This window comes from Lathamus discolor, chromosome 10 (assembly GCF_037157495.1).
Source record: "Lathamus discolor isolate bLatDis1 chromosome 10, bLatDis1.hap1, whole genome shotgun sequence".
In the NCBI taxonomy this organism is placed as follows: Eukaryota; Metazoa; Chordata; class Aves; order Psittaciformes; family Psittacidae; genus Lathamus; species Lathamus discolor.
In genome coordinates, this window is record NC_088893.1 from 6,747,388 (window position 1) to 6,766,646 (window position 19,259).

The window sequence follows — 19,259 nt, forward strand, 5'->3', positions numbered from 1 at the left end:
GTCCCGGGACCATTGCCCTGCGTGTCCTCACCTCAGCGCTCCCAGTGCCCCTGTGCATTTCGCACGTCGCCCTGCCCAAGGGCATGGCCCCCACTGCTCGCTGTGTCCCCCCCGTCCCCATCTCCCCATGTCCCCACGCATGCCCCACCGCTTCGAACAGAAGCGCGGCGCCGACCACGAGGTGGCGCTGGGGACACGGAGCTGGGGGCGTGGCTTGCTCGCTGCGGTGGGCGGGGCTTGCCCAGACAGAGGGGCGTGTCATCGGCAGGGCCAGAAGTGGGCGGGGTTTTAGGGAGGGCGGGGTTGTGGGCGGGGCCTCTGGAGGGGCGGGTCCGGTCGCGGCAGTTCCGGGCTCTGCACGCGCGGGGCGGGCACCGGGTACCGGGAGCGCGGCCGCGGCTGGGACCGGGTCCGGGCATCGCCGCGATGCAGCCGCCGCCGCGCAAGGTGAGCGCGGGCTCGCGGCGGGGCGCCGGGCGCTGGGGACCGCTTCCCCCCGGGTGACAGCGGGGCCGGGACCTGCGGAGCGGGAGTCGCCCCCGGCGGACCCGCATGGGCGCTGGGCCCTGGCCACCGGCACCTGCAGCGGCCCCCGTTGTGGTGGGCAGTGGGGACCGGTGCCGGGGCAGCGCACGCCGGCCCGGCGCGGCCGGGTCCGCAGCGTCGCCGGGGGCTGAGCGGTGCCGTCCCGCAGGTGAAGCTCACGCAGGAGGTGCGGGTCCACGTCCTGGAGCAGCTCTCGGGCCTGCAGGGCAAGCAGCAGCGGGATGCCGAGCTGCTGGAGGACATCAGGTAGGGCCCCACGCCGGTCTGTGTGTGTCCCCTCCAGAGCTGAGACCGGGCAGCTCATCCCACGTGTGAGGCGAGGGCCCAGCCCGCTGGGCACGGCTCACCTTGAGCCTGCCGCGCCGAGGTCGTGGGCTCCATCACCCGCCAGGGTAGCCAGATGGGGGCATTGCGCGGTGGGGTGGTGGCAGGGGGGTGATGGCAGGGGTGGCACGTCCCTACCTTCCTGTGTGGGTCCTCACCAGCCCTCTATGCCTGCTCCCCACAGGTCCTACAGCAAGCAGAGGGCTGCCATCGACAGGGAGTATGGGCAGGTGAGGTGGTGCCACCAGTTCAGGAACCGATGGGCTGGGGGAACATGAGACCAGGCTCCATCCTTCCTGTGTGGGGGGCTCTGGAGCAGAGCACAGCATCATTCAATGATGGGCAGAGTTGGAAATTATCCAGCCAACAGGGCTTGGCTGGTCCGTGTCAGCCATGGAGGGCTGTGGTGATGGGTGAAGCATTTTCCCTGCTGGAGACGGGGGGGCTGACACACTGACCACCTCAGGGCACCCACTGGGATGCTTTGCTGAGCACAGCATGTCTGAGCCTCACGTGTTTGGGGGGCCTGGAGGGAAAATCTTGCAGTGGGAGGAAGCTGCTTGGCTCCGCTGTCTGCTGGGTCATCGCAGGGCTCTGCTCTTAAATGTCAGAGCCTTGGTTTGCTCTGTGAGATGTCCTCGCAGCATCCCTTGGGCACAGCCTGCAGCGGAGTTGCATCCCCCCTCCCTGCAGCTGGGCTCCGTGCCATCCTGCTCCCTCTCTGCTCTCCAGTCTGGGGGGGGACCATGCCCTCAAGATTGGGGTCTTGCTTTGCTGGGGGCTCCTCTGCCCCACCTCTGCAGCCAGTGTCCCTCACTAGTGTCCCTTTGCCAGTCTTCTGCCCTAAAAGCCACAGTAAGGGGGTCGTCTTATAGGAGTGGCTGCTTCCCAAAAAGCTTTTCTGCAGGAAGCATGATGAGATCCCTGCTGACATCCAGCTACTGTGAGATGCTTGCCCTCCCTGCTCTGAGGACACCCGTGGGGTGAAGAGACAATGTGGGGGACCCCAATTTCAGCCCCAGAGCGGGATGGTGGGATTCTGGAGTACTCGGCAGGGTTGGGGAGTGCTGGTGATGCTGGGTCTGTCCACAGGCACTGCAGAGGCTGGCAAGCCAGTTTGTGAAGAGAGACTGGCAGCGGGGCCGCGGCGAGGCCAGCGACTCAAGGTGGGAGCAAGGGGCTGGGGTTGGGGCTGGCTGCGCACATCCATGGCCCTCCCAGCTGGGAGATGCCTAATGCCACCCAGGATTTCAGCATCCCGGGGGTGGGATGTAAGGAAGGATGTGGTACCTGACTCAGATGGGACTGGGGATGCTGTTAGGGAGGCTGGAGGGAGCCCTGCCTTGTCCTAACCCTCATGCCCTGCACAGGAGCACAGTTGCTGTCTGGAGAGGTGTCATTGAGGGGACCGCACACGCCGGGCAGGTCCGTGTCACTGCCTCGGAGAGCTACCGTGCCCTCGCCACGGAGGCCGCCCGCACCGCCCGGCTCTCCAAGGAGAGGATGCTCAAGAAGGTACCAGGACGAGGACATGTCCCCTGTGCCTGGGCAGTGGGGACTGCTCCATGTGACCCACTGCTGGCGCTCCCCACAGGGCATTGAGCGGCTGCAGAAGGCCCAGGCAGAGCTGCTGGACACGGTGAAGGAGCTGGATAAGGCGAAGAAGCAGTTCACCCACCTCCAGCGGAGCAATGAGGTGGCCAAGGACAAGGCGGCTGATGTGGAGGCTCGGTGAGCAGAGGGGATGGTGGGAGACGGCTGCCATGGCTGCAGGGTGGGCTCACATCTCCTCTCCTACCCTCCCTAGGCTCCGGAAGAGTGACCGGAGGATATTTCACACCAAGGCCAGCCTGCAAAAGCTCAGTGCCAAGGTCAGCAGCACAGGGTATCCAAACAGTGGGGTGCAGGGCGATGGTGTGGTGGCCCTTAGCCTGTCACCAATCCCTGCTCTCCCCATCCCCGCAGTTCTCTGCAAGGCTGGCTGAGCACTCGAGGCAGCTCGCAGGGGTGCACAATGAGTACAGCTTTGCCCTGGTGTCTGCTACTGCCCACCTGGAGCACTACTGGCGTGTGGAGCTGCCGGCTGCCATGCAGGTAGGAGCCGCCTGGACCATCCATGTCCCCTCCCGAGGTTTCTACAAGAAGCATCTCCCCAGTGCTGCTGCGAGGGGGTGCAGCAGAGAAGGTGCTGACGGTGCAGAGTCAGAGGGCAGGGATGCTCCCCAGGGGATGCAGGTAGTGCTGGGGGGATGCGGGCAGTGCCATGGGTGGTTCCCACCCGCTTTCCTGCAGGCACTGGATGGTGACCTCTACGAGAGGCTGCGGGAGCACTTGTCAGCAGCCAGCCGGACAGAAGTGGAGACCTGCCGGGCCACACGGGACTGCTTCCAGGGCGTTGCAGAGGCATCTGCACGGGTAACAGCCCCCCTCCAGGAGCTGGGTAAGGCAGGAGGGGATGGACAACCCCCCCAGTCTCACACTGCTCCACTTCTGCAGGTGTGCCGGGAGCAGGACCTCATCCTCTTCCTGCAGGAGCATCCCTCCTTCACCCTGGCCCCTGAGCAGCGCCTCCAGCTCACTGGGATGGAGGAGGTAGGTGGTGGGTGATGGGACATCACAGCAAGGTGGGGGGGCTGCACAGCCAGCCCCTTCTCAGCCACCATGTCCTCACCCAGGTATGCCTGCTGCCACCTGGGGATGATGGGGCCAGCCTGGAGAAGGAGGCACGACGCTGGGCTACACGGGTGGCCCGGGACCGCAAAAACAGGGTGCACAGTGAGGAGGTGGGTGCTGTCCTTCCCCACGGAGTGCAGGGGGTTCAAGGAGAGGCTTTCCTTGTTTTCTCCCCTGCTCTCTCTTTCCCATTGACCTGTGGTGCCCACTTAGGTGCTGCAGCGGCTGGAGGCCAGGCGGCAGCAGGTCGCAGAGGTGGAAGCAGCTGCCGTGGAGCGGCAGATGGAAGAAGTGAGGGAGAACATCCGGAAGGCAGAGGTGGGTCCCTCTCTCAGGATGCTCAGGGTGGGTTCCAGGTCTGTCACCCACAGGGTGGTGGATGCAGGAACGGGAGCTGTGGTGGATGCAGGGATGGGGAGGTGTGGATGCAGGGATGGGCGGTGCGGTGTCTGGGGATGCTCTGCCACTATGACAATCATGCTGGGGACAAGGGGTGATGGGGCTTGCTGGGCTGTCCCCGCACCCCATAGGTGTCCCCATAGACCTGGATAATGCATGTGTGCACAGGTGAGCCGAGTGAAGGCAGAGGCACGGCTGGCGCTGCTGCGGGCAGCAGGGCTGGATGTGGACACTTGGGTGGCGGGGGCCATGGTGGGGGCAGGAGAAGAGGCTCCCACAGGGCTGGATCCAGCTGAGTTCGATGACTACGAGGACAGTGACGAGCCAGATGAGGACGATGAGCCTGGCCCTGCTGCCCGCACCTACCCCTACACCTGCCGGGTGATCTTTGGGTACCAGGTACAGCCATGGGTGCCTGTCCCTCACCCTGCCTGCCCGGGGCCAGCAGCCTCAGCATCCCTGCCACTTTGTCGCCTGTACCCTGCAGGGCTGCCAGGCAGATGAGCTGTCCATCACCCAGGGAGAGGAGCTGGAGATCATCGAGGATGGGGACGCAGAGGAGTGGGTGAAGGTGGGAATGGGATGATTCCCTCCACCATGCTGGGGGAGGACACATTACGGAGGTCCCCGGTGCTGTCCCCTCTCCGGGGGCTGGGATGGTTATGTAGTTTCTGTCCCCTCAGGCTCGAAACAAGGCCGGCCAGGTTGGCTACGTTCCTGAAAAGTACCTACTGTCCCTGGGGGGTGAGCCAGGGGCCGGGGCTGGTCCTCCAGGACCTTCTGCATTGCACCGCCAGCTCTCCAGCATCATGGCTGCAGAACTGGTGCTGGAGCCCGGAGGTGGGTGCTGGAGCATCCCCCCAACCCTGGGGATGGGGACAGGTCACCCAGAGCGTGCTGAGCCCCTGCCACATCCTCCCCACAGCCTGGCTCGTGCGAGCTCTGTATGACTATGAGGGGCAGAGCCCTGAGGAGCTGAGCTTCCCCGAGGGGGCCATCATCCGAGTGCTGCCCCGCGCTGCCGGCGAGGTGGATGATGGCTTCTGGACAGGTGACTTCGATGGCCGCGTTGGTGTCTTCCCCTCGCTGGTGGTGGAGGAACTCACCGGGGCACGGGAGCCAACTGGGCAGGTCCGTGGTCCGCAGTCATTGTGTCCTCGTAGTGTGGGGCAGCCCCAGTCTTGCGCAGTGGCTGCTGGGGGTTAGACCCCCTCCCTTCCCTCTGTTCCCATCCCTCTTGGCTGTGTCTTCGCAGGAGCTGCCATCGCCGTCCCCACCGCCCTTCTCCCCTCCTGGCCTCGCACCTGGGGCCAGCCTGGTCCCCAACCCCTCTCCTGAAGCATCAACGCTAGGAGGTGAGTGCTGGGGGGCTGGGAAGGGGCCGGGGCAGGCAGAGAGCTGGGCTGAGCTGCTGCGCACTTCCAGGTTGCCGGCAGGATGGCGCAGGCAGCGGGCAGAGCTCTCCGGACCTGGCAGCCACCCGCCTCCGGCCAGTAAGCCCCATCACAGCGATGCTGTGTCCCCAGACCTGTCCCCATCTCTCCTGTAACATGAGACAGCACCATCTGTGTGCTTTGGGGGGGTCTGAAGGGTGATGGGTGTCCTTGGTACCACTTCCCTTCTCTCTCCACAGCTTCGTGCACCACCACCACCGCCCGGCAGAGCCCCTGAGCCTGACCCCGAGCTGCCCTTCAGCTGACCTTGCAGGTCCCACATCCCTCCCTGCTCCTCAACTCACTTCACCCCAGTGAGCCCCCATGGGCTGCTGTCCTGCAGCAGGGGCTTGCACCGCCTCGTACCCTGAGCTGGTCTCTCCATGGGCCGCATCCTGCCCAGCGCCGCTTGCAGAGTGGTCCTGCATCCCTTTACAGCACGTGGCATCCTCACAGCCCCTCTATAGGTGTGCTCAGTGCTAAGGCTGGGCCCCATCTCACCCACCTCTTTGCTCTGCCCCTTCCATCACCCATGCAGCCCTGGTTCCTGGGGTCATCTCCCCACAGGCAGGAGTGGGCACTGGGGGCTGTGCCCCAATAAAGCCAGTTAAGCCTCTGCTGAGGGGTTCAGCAGCTTTAATGGTTTTAGCTTGTCTATGTACAGTGCGGTTACACACCAAAGCTCGCTGCGGGCACAGGGGCTGCCCGCTGGCCTGGCTGCAATCCTGTGCCCCCCCGGGCCAGGCTCCAGCCTTTTCTGTGCTGGGGATGTGGCTGGAAGCTCCTCTCTCCGCCTCATTCCGCAGGGACCTGGCCGGGTCCCTTGCCGGTGCAGGATGTGGGCCTGTGCCCGCTCTGCGTGGCAGGAGTGCCCCGGGGGGGCTGTGCTCTGTGGTGAACGTGCTGGGTGGGTTGGGGGTGCTGCCCCACACCCTGGGGGAGCTCAAGCTGCTGCCTCCATCCCTGCCCCTCTCTGCAGCCCCTCGGGTCCATCCTTTCCCCGGCACCGGGTAGGCAGTGGGGACCTGGTCCTGTCCTGCCCCTGCCAGGCCTGGGGGGGTCTCCGGGGCGGGTGCAGTGGGTGGGAGTCGGGTACCTATTGCCAATGGGATGAGGTCTGGCGCCGAGCGCGTTGTCTGTAACGTCGGCGTGTCTCTCCGGCCATGCCAAGCGCGTAGCTGCCAACCCAGGGCCAGGGCCGGCTGCCCCACGGGTACCCCATGGCAGAGCCCCCAGCCCGGCGGGGGTCAGGGGCTGAGCACCTCCTGTCCACGCTCCAGCCAGGAGCGGAGAGGAGCTGTAGGGAGAGGGGCAAGAGGATGGGGCTTGTCCCTGTGGCCACAGCATCCCCCATGTCTGCCCAGAGCCAGCATCACTGCCTGGGGCTGGGCACACTGGTAATAGGACCTGCCAGTGCAGGACCCAGGGCACTGGGAACCAACCCTCCTGGAGCAGGGGTTCATCCTCTCTCCGTCACCAGGCCATGACCCACTAGAGCAGAGACACTGCTGCTTCCCACCCCAGCCATCACCCAGGGACTGGGGACAAGCACTCACGTCACACGGTTGCTCCTCGGTCCTGCACCACAGCACTGGGCTCCTGTGGGATAGAGGAGGGATGTGGATGTCAGTGCTCCTGTGGGAGCAGGATGATGGGGTAGGGGAGCTGGTCTCCACTGGCCACAGCAGTGATCCATGGGCCAGTGAGCAGAACCCTGCTGAGGCTCCAGGAGCTGACAACAGCACAAACACCATCTTGCTGCCCTTCATCACCTGCAGGACACATTGAGCAGGACCTCGTAGTGGCCCTGGTTGGGACCTAAGGATGAGGGAGCATCAGAGTGGTGCCAGGGCTTGATGACAGATGTTCTAGTGATTGCTGTTCTCCTGGGACTCCATGTCCTGGAGCTCACCAAAGCAACAGCCCAAAGCCTGGTGCAGGGTCCAAGGCAAGAGCCTGGCACCACAGAGGAGAAAGAGGAGAAAAAAGTCACCATGTCCCTGGGCTTACCCTGGGTGTAACTGCTTCCCCAGTGATCAGAGGGGCCACAGCTATTGCCCAAGGCACAGAGGGTCATGGGAGGAAGGAGGACTTGCCACCACCTCTCCAGGTCTCTGGAGAAGGGCTACAACCCATCGGCTCTGTCCTGTGTGGATGCCTTGGGCTGCCCTTCATGAAACAGTTGGAACCTTCCAGCCTGTCCCCCAGAAAGCAAAGAGAGGGCCAATAAACGCAGTGAGTTCCTGCCTTTTCCCTAGCCTGCCTTAGTCAGGCACCTTTCCCTGGCTCTTCAGTGCTGATGCAGTCAGCTCCATCCCATCTCCCTGCCAAGGGCTGCAAGCATGGTCCATGCCTGGCCCATGGAGCTCCAGCACAGCCAGCCCCAGGGAATTGCTCTGGCTCTTTATCCAGATCGTTTGCTTCCTTTTCTTCCAAGCATTTTGCACACATGTCCAGTGCTGGTTTGGTGTGATGAGCTACAAGGCCAGCTCCTGGGGCTGCTTGCAGGTGGGGTGATGTTGCATGAGGTGCCCTCCCCAGCTCCCTTCACGAAAGACTTTCTCCATAGCCACAGGTGAGTGAATGGATACATTGGGTGGCTGCTGCCACCACCAACAGCCTCATTTGCTCATTGATAACAGCCACTGATAGGGAGCAAATCCCCTAAGGTGGGGGCTATTGATGGCCAAGCAAATGGTGTCCTCACCAGTGCTCTCTGGCACCTCCAGCAGGGTGGCTGGGTGGGATCGTTGGGAGATATCAGGGTACTGGGAGCTCCAGCTATGGTGCTTCCTGTCTGAGCACAGCCAGCACCAGCCCCTCTGGAGCAAGGAAGAACAACCAAGAACTGACCGGTTGGCTTTGCCATCTCTTAACTTCAAGGCAAGAAAGGCTGCTGGTGCTATCTGTCCCTGCCTGGACATTGTGCTGGGGTCATGTTGAGCATTGTGGTGAGGCTACAGTTTCAGAGGAACCAAGCTATGTGCAGTGATGGAGCTCCCTCAGTTCAAGTAAAAGCCACCCCAACTACTAAAGAAAACTCATCCCTTGCCCTAGGGACAGCTGGCAGCAGGTCTGCAGCATCTCCCATGCAAGCCAGCCTGTGACCTGCCTTTGCCCCAGCAGTGCAGGTACTGGTGGGACGGGACCTGTCATAGTGACTGCATCCCCCAGACATCAGGAACAGATGGAATCAAGAAAGATGAGCAGAAACAGCGTGGCAGGCCAGGTCCCATGCCACAGCTCACACCACCACACTGGGGCTGGTTGATGTTGTCAGCAGTGCTTGGGATGCTGAGCCACAACCCAAACCCCCCAGCCCAGAGGACCCCACAGAGACAAGGAAGAAGAGGAACCCACCTTCTGCCCCACATCCCCCACTGCGGGCTGTTTCCTGCTGCTGTCATCTCTTCCCAAGTCATCAACCTGCTCATGCAGACTCAGGCTCCCGTGAATATCCGACACTTCATCTGCCGACCCCAGTCCGATCTCCTCCAGGCAGATGCTGGCTCCTTCCTGCACCAGCGCTCCCGGGATGCTGGGGCTCGACCCTCCGAGCATCCGCTGGCTCAGCAGCTTCCTCTGGCGGCTGGTGCTGCCGGGAGCAGTGCCAGCATCCTGCAGGGATCCCGCCGTGCCGGAGCCCTTGCCCGCCCGCCGGCTGTCGCGAGTGCCGGAGCTGGCTGGGGTGTTCGGGGCCGGGGTGGTGGAGCAGCTCTGCCCCCCGCTTTTGCCACCCTGGACACCCTTCTGGACGTCTCCGTTCTGCAGGCCACCCGTGGGGACAGTCCCATTGCGAGCCCGCTCCCGCTGGAGCCTCTCGCTGCTGTGCTCCAGCTCCTCTGTGCTCAGCTCCCGGCTGCCGTCGGGCAGGGGCCCATCCTGCTGCTCATGGAAAGCGGGTTTCTTCCCGATGTGTGTGACACGAAACCTGGAATGGGGGCAGGATGGATAAAAATCCTTTCCCTTCTTTTCCCCAGCTGTATTCCCAGCTTGCCTGCACCTCCAGCCTTGGTTCTCCTCTCTTTGTCATCAACTGGTGATGATCTCTGACCTTCCAGACTCACTCAACACCACTGCCCCCCACTCTAGCCATGCCCCCACTGACTTAATCCCATTTTCCCCTTCATTTTTGGCAGAATAGAGAAGGATGAAAAGGTCAATCCAGATGTTGTCTGGTGCAGGCACTGCCAGCCTGTTTTCCCTGTAAGATGGGTCACAGCTCTTGGAAATGTTCCAAGATGCAACCTGGATGAGCAGGAGCGTGCACAGAAACTCAGGTGTTGATTCAGAAGGTGAAATACAAGCCTGCTAAGCCTGGTAAGGAGGGGATGGCCATGAAGAGCTGCACGGAAGTTGGTCTGACACCCTCAGAGGATTAGTTTATAATCAGAGGTGATGCAGTATTACACATGGGGAGGAGAAGTCAGGGATCTACCATAACTTTGGGATTTGTGAGGCGTAATGCGTAGGCAAAGCCTAAGTCTGAATTGCAAGCAAGCCAATTGTGACCAATACTGTTATTCCTCTTTGGAAGCAAGGCAAGTGACTGCTGGACCAGCAGATGGGAAGGCTCTTCCATGTAAGCTGGTGTCCACCAGCCAAGGAAGACTGATCCCATCACAGAGATCTCCCACAGTCCATGACTCACTCAGCAGCCCTGTGCTTGAGTCACATGTGGAGGAGCTGCAGATGTCCCTGGCTGTGTGGAAGCCCAGCTGCGAACCAGCATTGGGGCAAAACACAACTTCAGCAGCAAAATTCAAGCTGCCAGGGCTGAAAGAACAGGGCCCAAAGGTCAAGGACATGGCAGTACAGCCACTCGGAAGGAAGGAGCTGAGAAGAAAGGTCCAAGACATAAGAAGAGAAGCCAGATGAGATGCCAGAGGTAAAGGAGACCACGGCCAGGCTGAGGACCTGGTGGCAGTCTGTGGGCAGCACAGACCCTTCTGCAGATTGCTCTTGGTTGGAAGGGTCAGGAAGAGAAATGCTCCAGCTCCAGATGAGGTACCCACAGGACTGCTCGGACCAGCAGCAGCAAATGTGACCTTTCAGGTCTATCCAGATAATTGGTGATAAGGCACCAAGCACTGCGATTCGGGAAGACCAGAGAATGTTCCAGACCTGAAGAGGGCCAGGGAGGAGGCACAAATGACAAGACCATTGAGCAATGCCAGCCTGGAGGAGCCAGGAACAGCTTCAAAGGAACAGGCAGGGTTCGGACTGGAGGGGGCACAAGAGGTAACGTAGCCAGCTTCTGTGCGGTGAGGGGAAAGGCAGGAGAGCGCTGTCTGTCTCCTCATCAGCATCACTGAGGCATTTGATTCAGTAGGATGGGACACTGTGGCTGACCGGGCTAAGGACGGAGGGAGAGACCCTCCAGTGGACAAGCTCTGCCGCCTACAACTGGTTTAGAGAAAGCCCTGGGATAAATGGTGAATCAGTCAATAATGTGAGAGTGCAGACCATATAATGCTGATTGCCTCAGAATTAGAGAATCATTTAAGAGCAAAGAGCCCTCGGAAGGTTGCCAGTCCAACCCTCTGCTCGGAACCAGGCCACCTCCCACCCTCAGGCAGATTGCTCAAGGCCCCGTCCAGTCTCCAAGGCTGGAGACCCCTCCGCTCCTCTGGGCCCTGCCCCAGGGCTGCACCATTCTCATAGTGAAAGGGTTTTTTCCTTACGGCTTTTCTGGATTTCTCTTGCTGCAGCTTTTGGCCACTGCCTCTTCCCTGTGCATCCCTGGGAAGAGTCAAGCTCCACCTCCATTTAAACTCCCCCACCCCTTTGAGTAGGTCTAGAGAGCAATTAGATCCCCCTCTATTACTTCTTCAGACTAAATAAACGTGGTTCCCTCAGCAGCGCCTCACATGCCACATGCTCCAGCCCCTGGTGATCTTGATGGACCTCCACTATCCTCCCTCCTTTCCACTCCACTAGGGATAAGGCTGTGCCTACCAGCTGCCAACCAGACTCAGTCAATGAGCTGCAGGTAACAGGGAAGGGTGCTGCACTCTCAACCACCATGTCCAAGAAAAAAGCAACAGAAAGAGAACAAAACCTGAGGATTGCAACAGAAGAGGTGGGTTAAAGGAGCTTTTGTCTGTAGCATCAGTCATGAGTCAAAGCACTTCATGCAATCAAGATATTCCTAGTAAATAAGGTACAGCAAGGGCAGTACCAGAAGAGCCATCCAAGATCTGGAAGAGCAAAGGGGCCAGCTTAGAAATGAGAACGAGGATCTGGAGGTAGTTTTGTATCTTATGGGCTCACAGGACCCTTGGCTTTCTGACCTCATAGCAAGGAGATTCGGGAAGTGGAAACTTCTAATACGATCTTGGAGAGATGCTATGACTGCACCATGGAGAAGGCTGGTGTAACACAGGATATTAGCAAGGTTGAAGAGAGAAAAAACAGATTTGCAGGAAGGTGCCTGTGGGAAAGGAGACCATCTTCTCTGGCACTCAGAGGTGACTGAGAGGAGACTGACAAGAGCATGGCCAAAGGACACAGAGGAGTGGAGTGGATGGAGCTGGGCACCAGCCGGGGAATGAGACTAGCCATGAGTATGCAATTGTGCAGAGATCTGGCCACCAACCACCACCAAGGACAGCTGACAGCTACAGGTGAAGAGGAAGTCAGAAGACATCATCTTTATCACCATATCACTTTATCCTTATCACCATAAAGTGAGATTGTAGCTGGAGTTCAGCATGGGGCGGTCCAGTGTGTGTCTCCTCCAGCTCCCCATAAAGCCCCCGATTCACCTCCCTACTGAAACTCCTAGCTGTGATGGTGGAAAAACCCAAAGCTCACCCCCGTGATGCCCACTCTGGCTCAACATCACCATGAACAACCATCTCTCTGGACCACAATGTGCAGCTTCAGCAGATCTTATGCTCTAATAAAGACCCACTGCAGGATCTGAGCACAGCAGAGCTCTGTGTCTCACCAAGGTGTCCATCCAGGGACCAGCAATCGCTCATCATCCTGCTCTGGTCAGCACAGCAGTGTGGAGCTGAGCCCTGGAGGACTTTGTCAAAGGTTTCGTGCTGGGGAATGGGGCAACCTGGGCAATGCTGCAGATGGTACTAAAGGTTATGGACTACACAGAGACCACAGGAAGTCCCTTGAGGTGAAACCAGTTGGTGACTGTAAAAGTATCTGTGGGAAGTACCAGGTACACTCCCCTGTTCTTATGTTCCTGCCAAGTCATCTAATTACAGTCGTCATTTGACAGAGACCTGGAGGAGTACGTTCTGATGATGGTGGCTGGTAACTTGGACCTGGGCCCTGCTGTCACCTCCTCTCCTTCCTAATGAGATCCCTAAAACCTGGGGTCACTGCTGCTGTTGGGCAGCAAGAGTCCTGCTTGCACATAGCTGGGACAGTAGGCTTTGAGAGGACATGGATTTGGGGCTCTGCCCAGCACTGAGTCATCAGAACAACACAGGCTTGAGTCACCTTCCTCAAGGAGAAGGAGGGAAGCCACCACATGAGCATCGTGGCCTGCCACGTGCCACAGGCATTTCCAGGTCTAAGAGGCCCCTGGGTCCTCAGGACTGCAAGTGGGGAAGGGGAAAGGACCAAGGGAACTGAGAAGACTCTACATGATGCTTGCTCCAGCAGAGCAGATGGGCCGTGTCTGGCAAGTGTCACTGAAGTACCTGCCCACTGAGAAGACGGTGGTCTCTCCAGGGTGCATCCTGCCTTTGCCATCCTTGGACCGTCCTTGTCGATGCAGTGGGTGCCTCTTCCTCTTGCTGCAGTGGATGCAGGGGGCCTGCGTGGAGCCCAGATGCACTGTGTGGTGATGTGGTGGGCCCCCGTCCTGGCTGTTACGGTGGGGACAAAGGCTGCAAATAGAAAGACGTGACAGTCATGTTATCTGGATACTTCCCAACCATGGAGCAGCCTCACTGCAGCAAGCCTTGGGAAGCAGCAGCTCTGAACAGGACCTCCTGTGGGGAGAGGAATGAAGAAGAACTATTCCCCTTGACAGTGGGGTAAAGCAACCCTTGGGAGAGCAGGACTTGTTATTGGGAAGATGCTTTATAACATGCTAGAAAGGGGCTGGCTGCAGCCTCCAAACCAAGGTGATACCCAAAGGCTGCTCCTCTCTTACTCGCCACAAGCTGGTATAGGCTTCCCTCACCTGGGCACTGGCACTGGGATGTCCCCTTCATTGTCTCCCAGCATCTCCTTGAGGGCTTCCGCATTTGCTGAAGAGAGAGGAAGAAGGGAATGCATCAGCTGAAGCGGTCAGCACGTCTCCAGGCCAGCCCTAGGAAGTGCTCACCTTCATTTTGTATGATGCATCTCACAATCTTCTCAACAGTGTCCTCGTTCAGCTCCTCCTCTTCATCTGGAAAGAGAAACTGTGGCACTGAGGGCTGGGGATTTGGGCACCAGTCCCTCCCCAGAGCAGCCACGTCAACAGAGAGGTTGGGGAAGCCTCATGTCCCCCATCAAGCTGGGAAACCCATGGGGAGCAGCAAATCCCTCACCTTGGAAAAGAAATGGCTAGACCAGGAGCCATGTGTGTGTGGAGACACATACAGGGGTTGTGTTGCTCCTTCAGAACTGGGGGCATCACGAGAAATGAGTGGGGAGAAGGTTCAAAACAAATCAAAAGAGGAGGTTCCTTGGGGGCACAGTTCAGCCCTGGAGCCCCTGGCTGCAGGATGCTGCTGGTGCTGAGTGTCCAAGGGTAAACAGGACAAGTTCACAGTAAAGAAACCTACTGGGGCCTGTTAAATATGGAGAAGCCATCTCTGATGGTGCAAACCAGGAGCTGCACACTTTCAGAAGCCTAACAGACTGTGCTGGGGAAACTTGGCTTAGTGTCTGCTCCATTGAGGTATTCATCCCCAGCATCCTTCTCAGCCTGCTTCTGGCCACTGTCAGAGGCAGGAGGCTTGGCTGAGCGGGCTTCAGCCCAGTTCACAATGTTACATGTTCCAGTGAGCAGATCAGAGCCATGGTCTGGAAGGCAGCTGCCTCAAAGAGCATGGTCAGGGGCTACCACCATGATCCTGGAAGCCTATGGACATGTTTCCCTTGGCTGTGGCATATCCTGCAGGCAAAGCCAATCCTGGAAAGTTCAGACACTGTCTCCGTTTGCAGCCAAGTCAATTAGCCAAAGGAGTGTATGCAAGGACACCAAGAAGCTCCTCTTGTGTCCATAGGTGTGCTGGAGGAGCCACGTTACCTTCCTGTGCATGAGAAGTGGTAGCAGGAGGTGCTGATCCCCCCAAGCACTGGTGATGGCACAGGGAAGGTGGAGGAGGTATGCAGCACCATTTGGCCTACAGAAGCAGCCAGAGGAACATGTTTTCTCCATTTCAGCAGATATTCATGAAACCATTAAAAGTCAGATCTTGCTTGGACCAAGCTCTAGCTTGTACCCACAGTTGATGCTGCAGTGATTTCCCAATCTAACTACCCAAGAGTGACTTACAGGGAAGTGATGGAGAAAAAACCCTAAAAGTCACCTTCCAGCTCCAGCCTCCATGAACACAGCAGGGACTGGAAGAAGACATCAGTGATAGCAAACACCATGCTGCCTCCATGCCGGATCTCCTAATGCCAAAAGGGCAGAGGGACAGCTTGTGTTCTGGTTGAGGGATGCTTCGCTTGTATGGGATGTGGGACATAATTCGGGGGATTCAGCAGGACCTGGCTGTTCATCAGCATTATCTTTTGGTGATCATGCTGCTTTGGGAAGAACCAGATGCTGGTTCCCACCTCCTTGACACCACCAGACTTTCCAGCCTGTGGAGCCAGCAGTTCAGAGGGCTCTTCAGACAACAACACTCCCAATCCCCAGGGAACACCGCACTGCCCACCCCTTTTTCCTAGCCCAGCAGCACGTGATGGGTAATCCTCCCATCCCCAGCCCACATCACAGGAGTGTGTTTAAAGGAGCATCAATCTACGTCAAGCAAAAGATAGCATCGGATCCCCACTGAGCCCCCCAAGCCCCAGCACTCACTGGCCTGGAGCTCCGCCAGCACATCTTTATTATCTGGGTCGAGCTCGTCCCGGAAAGTCCGGCACCGGTAACCCTTCTTCTTCAGAACATGGCAGATCAGGAAACCCACCAGCCCCATGATGAAGAAGACAAGGACGAGGAGGAAGACCATAGACAGGCTGTGCTGGGGGTCTGTCTCCCCATCGTCGGTGCTGTGATGGTCTGACATGCGGATCTAGGAGAAGGGGGAAGGCAGCTCAAAGAACACAGTGCTTACCCCCCATGCCCATCCTCTTCTTCCTCCTCTTCCTCCTGTCCACCTTCAGCAAGAGCCACAGAGGTGGCTCCGTGCAGTCTCCCAAGGACACTGCTGCCCCACACGCACCCGGCAAGAGGCATCCCAAGGGCAGCGGTGGCAGCATCCCTGCAGGCCTGCCCGGTCCCCGGCTGCGGCGCTTCCCCATCCCTTGCAAGCAGCTTCCCAAGGGCACCGGTTCCCCGGCCTCCTCCGGGCTCTGCGGCGAGCGGCATCACCCCGCTCGCCCTTGCAGGAGGATGAGCACCCTCATAGCACAGCGCCGACCCGCCACCCCCTGCATCCGTCGCTACTCACGGCCGGGGGCCTCCACCGGCACAGGCAAAGGCAGAGGCAAAGTCACAGGCAAAGGCAGAGGCAGGGCAGGCAGGGAGCCGCGGCAGCCGGGAGGGCGGAGGGCCGAGCCGGCCGGCAGCTCCAGCATCGTCCGCCCGCAGAACCGAGCTCATTCCCGGCGCCCCGGCTCCCCTGGGCTTTCCCATCTCCCTTCCCGGGGGCTCAGAGCGCGGCCGCCCGCTCGCCGGTTCCACTTTCCGGTACGAGGCAGGGTGTCCCCCGGCTGTCCCCGCTGCTGCGGCGGTACCTGGGCCTGCGGTCCTCCGCAGAGCTCTCCTCTTCACCTTCACCTGCCTCCTAGCAACCCCGCATCCCTGCGGCCCGGGACCGCGGCGAGCATCCTCTGGCCCCCAGGCTCCCGGCTGCCTCTTCCTTCCTTGGAAGGAGCCGAGCTGCTCCTGGGAGACGCGGCAGCCCGCCGCTGTCTGACAGCGAGAGCAGCCCGCCTGTCCCGGCGCTGGGAAGAATCACTCCAAAGAGGTTTCAGGGGAGGAAGGTGCAGAGGGAAGCTCAGGGAATGCCGGCGGCTGCAGCGGGGAGCAAACAGGAACGCCGCTCAGGGAAGCCGGCGCTGGCAAGCTGCTGCCCGCCCCGAGGCGAAAAACCTCACCCACATGCGAGCCAGCCCTGGTTCCCCCGGCACCCTCCTTTCCTAAGCGCTCGGCGATTTTTAGAGCAGTGAGCCGTGGTGATGGGGGGGGCACAGGGGTAGAAGTGGGGCTCAGATAGACCAGGACTGGTCCTGCACCGGTGTGTGCAAGGGGAGAGGGGTGCAGACACCCTCACTATGATCACAGCACCGAGGACATGGTGGAAAAGGAGCCCCTGGGGACCCCACAGCCCAACCCTCTGCCCCATGCAATGGTCTCTCCCTCCTTCCTCAAAAGGGATGACTGAGCCATTTGAAATCTCCAGCCGTGGTGCTCCCAGGACCTCCCTTTCCATCTCCACCACATTATCCTCACTCTGGGAGGCTTCGTCCAACTCTTTCCTACTACAACCTAGGCTTGCTCCTTTCCATCCTCAGCCCACCTGCCAGTTTTCCACCTAGACCCTGAGAAGCACAGGCAACCCTCCCACCCCATCTCTAGCAAGCTATCAATCTATATACACATTCAGTTGTAGGAATTATCCCACCATAATCCATATTGCCATGAGGAAACTTGCAGCTCCTTATCATCAACTGTGTAATGATGAAGGCTCCTGTCCTTATCCACAAGTGAGGACAACTCAAGTGAGGACCAAGGGTCACCTCCCAGGAGCACAGGAGCTCCATCAATGTAACATCAGGAGGTCACAACATCATAGGTACCACTCATATGCCTGCTGTCCTGGTAGGGACAGCTAAGATGGACCATCTATGGCAAGACCACAGGCAGTGAGACTTATTCCTCCTGCCATGCACTGCTACAGCCGCAGGAGAGGAGAAGTCTCCTAATGCTGGAACACACTGCAGCATCATCCAAGTCTCTGCTGATCAAGACCTTAAAGGTGGTTTACTCCTTGCCCTTGTTTCTTTGAAGAGGGGGACCTCACAGGAATGGGTTTTTGCAGAGCCCAAAGGGAATGCAGTCATTGCGAGCTTATTCCCATTTTCCTCATGCCCACACACGCTGTCCTGCACAACAAATCACTCTTTCTCCTCCCAGGCATTCCCGCCCACCCAACGCATTGCTGCACCCTTCCAGCTTCCAGCCTCCAGCCGTGCCAGGCGAAACGAGCCCAGGTTGCTCAGTCCTCCCTTCTCGGAGGGAAGATTCCCTTTTCCCACTGCGTCTGGTGTCGAAGTATTTCCACAACCCAGCAACCCACCTGGGGACAAATCCTGGTCTCAGTGGGGTGAACGGGATGAGGAGGGGGCTCCACTGCTTGTCATAGAATTGTAGAATCATAGAATGGTTTGGGTTGGAAAGGCCCTTAAGATCATCCAGTTCCAACCCCCTGCCATGGGCAGGGACACCTCACACTAAACCATGTCACCCAAGGCTCTGTCCAACCTGGCCTTGAACACTGCCAGGGATGGAGCATTCACAGCTTCCCTGGGCAACCCATTTCAGTGCCTCACCACCCTTACAGTAAAGAATTTCTTCCTTATATCCAATCTAAACTTCCCCTGTTTAAGTTTTAACCCATTTTACCCCTTGTCCTATCACTACAGTCCCTAATGAAGAGCTCTGCAGCTGGGTTATCCCAGCCCATAGTGTTTCTCTTCCTAATGCCTCCCTCCAGAGAATGGTCCGAGTCTCCATCCTCCTTCCACCACCCCAGCCTCAGCATCCCTCTGGTCTGCTCAGTCCTTGTCCCACTGTGGGACCCCGTTAGCACTTCAATGGCCAGACCATGAGCCTTGGCCCATGCAGCACCTCACAGGTGATCCAAGAAAGATACCACAGCTCCTCTCTGCCCCAGGACGAGGCACCATGGCAGGCATGAATCCACACAGCTGAGATAAGCCTTCCAAAGAGGCTGAGTCCATCCTGGCCAGGGGGATGGTCACCACATGGGGCTAAGCTCCACACAATGCCAGGGAGATGTGAACATGGTTATGGGCTGGATGCCCATGGCTCATCCAGAAGCTGGGCTCTGCATCCTCTGTCCCCTCCTAACCCCATTCCAGCTCCTGTCCCCATCCTGTGTGACCCCACCAGCCAAGGCAGCACAAGCTGAGACACAGCACCAATCCTGCCGGAGCTCCAAGTCCTTGGAGGCTTTGCTTCCTCCTGTGCCATTGCCTGGAAGCCTTTAAATTTTAAGCCATCAGGTCTAGAGGTGGCATGGGAAGGAGGAGACAGAGCAATAAGAAGGGATGGGAGAACAGTGTTGTCCCACATCACCCCATACCATGGCAAGCTCTGGTCCCGGTGTATTTTACCAGGACTTTACCTCTTGTCTATTCTCTTCCCATGCTTCCTCTGCAGCCATCACAACAGATGTCACCCCACAAGCAATGTGAACACTCCCGCTTAGGGGTTCATCCACCCTGGCCCTGCTGCTTGTCCACATGGCAGCTAAGCGGGACAGATCGCCTGGTTCCAGGAATCCCATGGGCATGCTCCTACCAGGGTTTCCACTGTGATGCTCAGCCCAGAAACTGCCATTGTCTCTGCAGAAGTGCTACATCCCATTGCATCAAACACCTCCCTGATTACTAAGCCCTTATTTAAGATTTTCAAACATCCCCAGCAAGCTAATGGACTTTCAACCACAGCGCACAAAGAGCATCAAAAATACCCTTCTCCGATGCTTTCTTTGCACCGCT

At 58.9% G+C, this 19,259-nt stretch overlaps 2 protein-coding genes across 2 annotated transcripts; one reads left to right on the forward strand and one right to left on the reverse strand.

Annotated features, from left to right (window-relative positions):
- The first annotated feature begins 331 nt into the window (after nucleotides 1–331).
- Nucleotides 332–6,102, forward strand: FCHSD1 (FCH and double SH3 domains 1). Its single transcript, XM_065690779.1, has 19 exons — nucleotides 332–447; nucleotides 695–792; nucleotides 1,055–1,100; nucleotides 1,963–2,036; nucleotides 2,241–2,385; nucleotides 2,465–2,601; nucleotides 2,678–2,741; nucleotides 2,836–2,964; nucleotides 3,163–3,285; nucleotides 3,367–3,462; nucleotides 3,546–3,653; nucleotides 3,757–3,861; nucleotides 4,111–4,341; nucleotides 4,430–4,513; nucleotides 4,626–4,782; nucleotides 4,868–5,073; nucleotides 5,198–5,297; nucleotides 5,368–5,435; nucleotides 5,576–6,102. The coding sequence occupies exons 1-19, from the start codon at nucleotides 427–429 to the stop codon at nucleotides 5,639–5,641; spliced, it is 2,058 nt and encodes a 685-aa protein (XP_065546851.1). The 5' UTR covers nucleotides 332–426; the 3' UTR covers nucleotides 5,642–6,102.
- Nucleotides 6,103–6,932: 830 nt separating this feature from the next.
- RELL2 (RELT like 2) lies at nucleotides 6,933–18,922 on the reverse strand. Its single transcript, XM_065690439.1, has 7 exons — nucleotides 18,884–18,922; nucleotides 15,370–15,583; nucleotides 13,675–13,740; nucleotides 13,531–13,597; nucleotides 13,043–13,231; nucleotides 8,736–9,306; nucleotides 6,933–6,974 (listed from the first exon to the last, which is right to left on the reverse strand). Exons 1-7 carry the CDS (start codon nucleotides 18,920–18,922, stop codon nucleotides 6,933–6,935), a joined length of 1,188 nt encoding a protein of 395 aa, XP_065546511.1.
- Nucleotides 18,923–19,259: the final 337 nt, after the last annotated feature.

Excerpts from the sequence above, each read along its gene's own strand:
- FCHSD1 (XM_065690779.1), top strand. The coding sequence starts at position 427 with ATGCAGCCGCCGCCGCGCAAG. Across the intron at positions 2,742-2,835 it reads TGCAAAAGCTCAGTGCCAAG|TTCTCTGCAAGGCTGGCTGA; the intron begins GTCAGCAGCACA and ends CCATCCCCGCAG. Across the intron at positions 3,654-3,756 it reads ACAGGGTGCACAGTGAGGAG|GTGCTGCAGCGGCTGGAGGC; the intron begins GTGGGTGCTGTC and ends GTGCCCACTTAG.
- RELL2 (XM_065690439.1), bottom strand. The coding sequence starts at position 18,922 with ATGGCTGCAGAGGAAGCATGGGAAGAGAATAGACAAGAG. Across the intron at positions 13,598-13,674 it reads ATGCATCATACAAAATGAAG|CAAATGCGGAAGCCCTCAAG; the intron begins GTGAGCACTTCC and ends CTCTCTCTTCAG. Across the intron at positions 13,232-13,530 it reads ATCCCAGTGCCAGTGCCCAG|CCTTTGTCCCCACCGTAACA; the intron begins GTGAGGGAAGCC and ends TTCTATTTGCAG.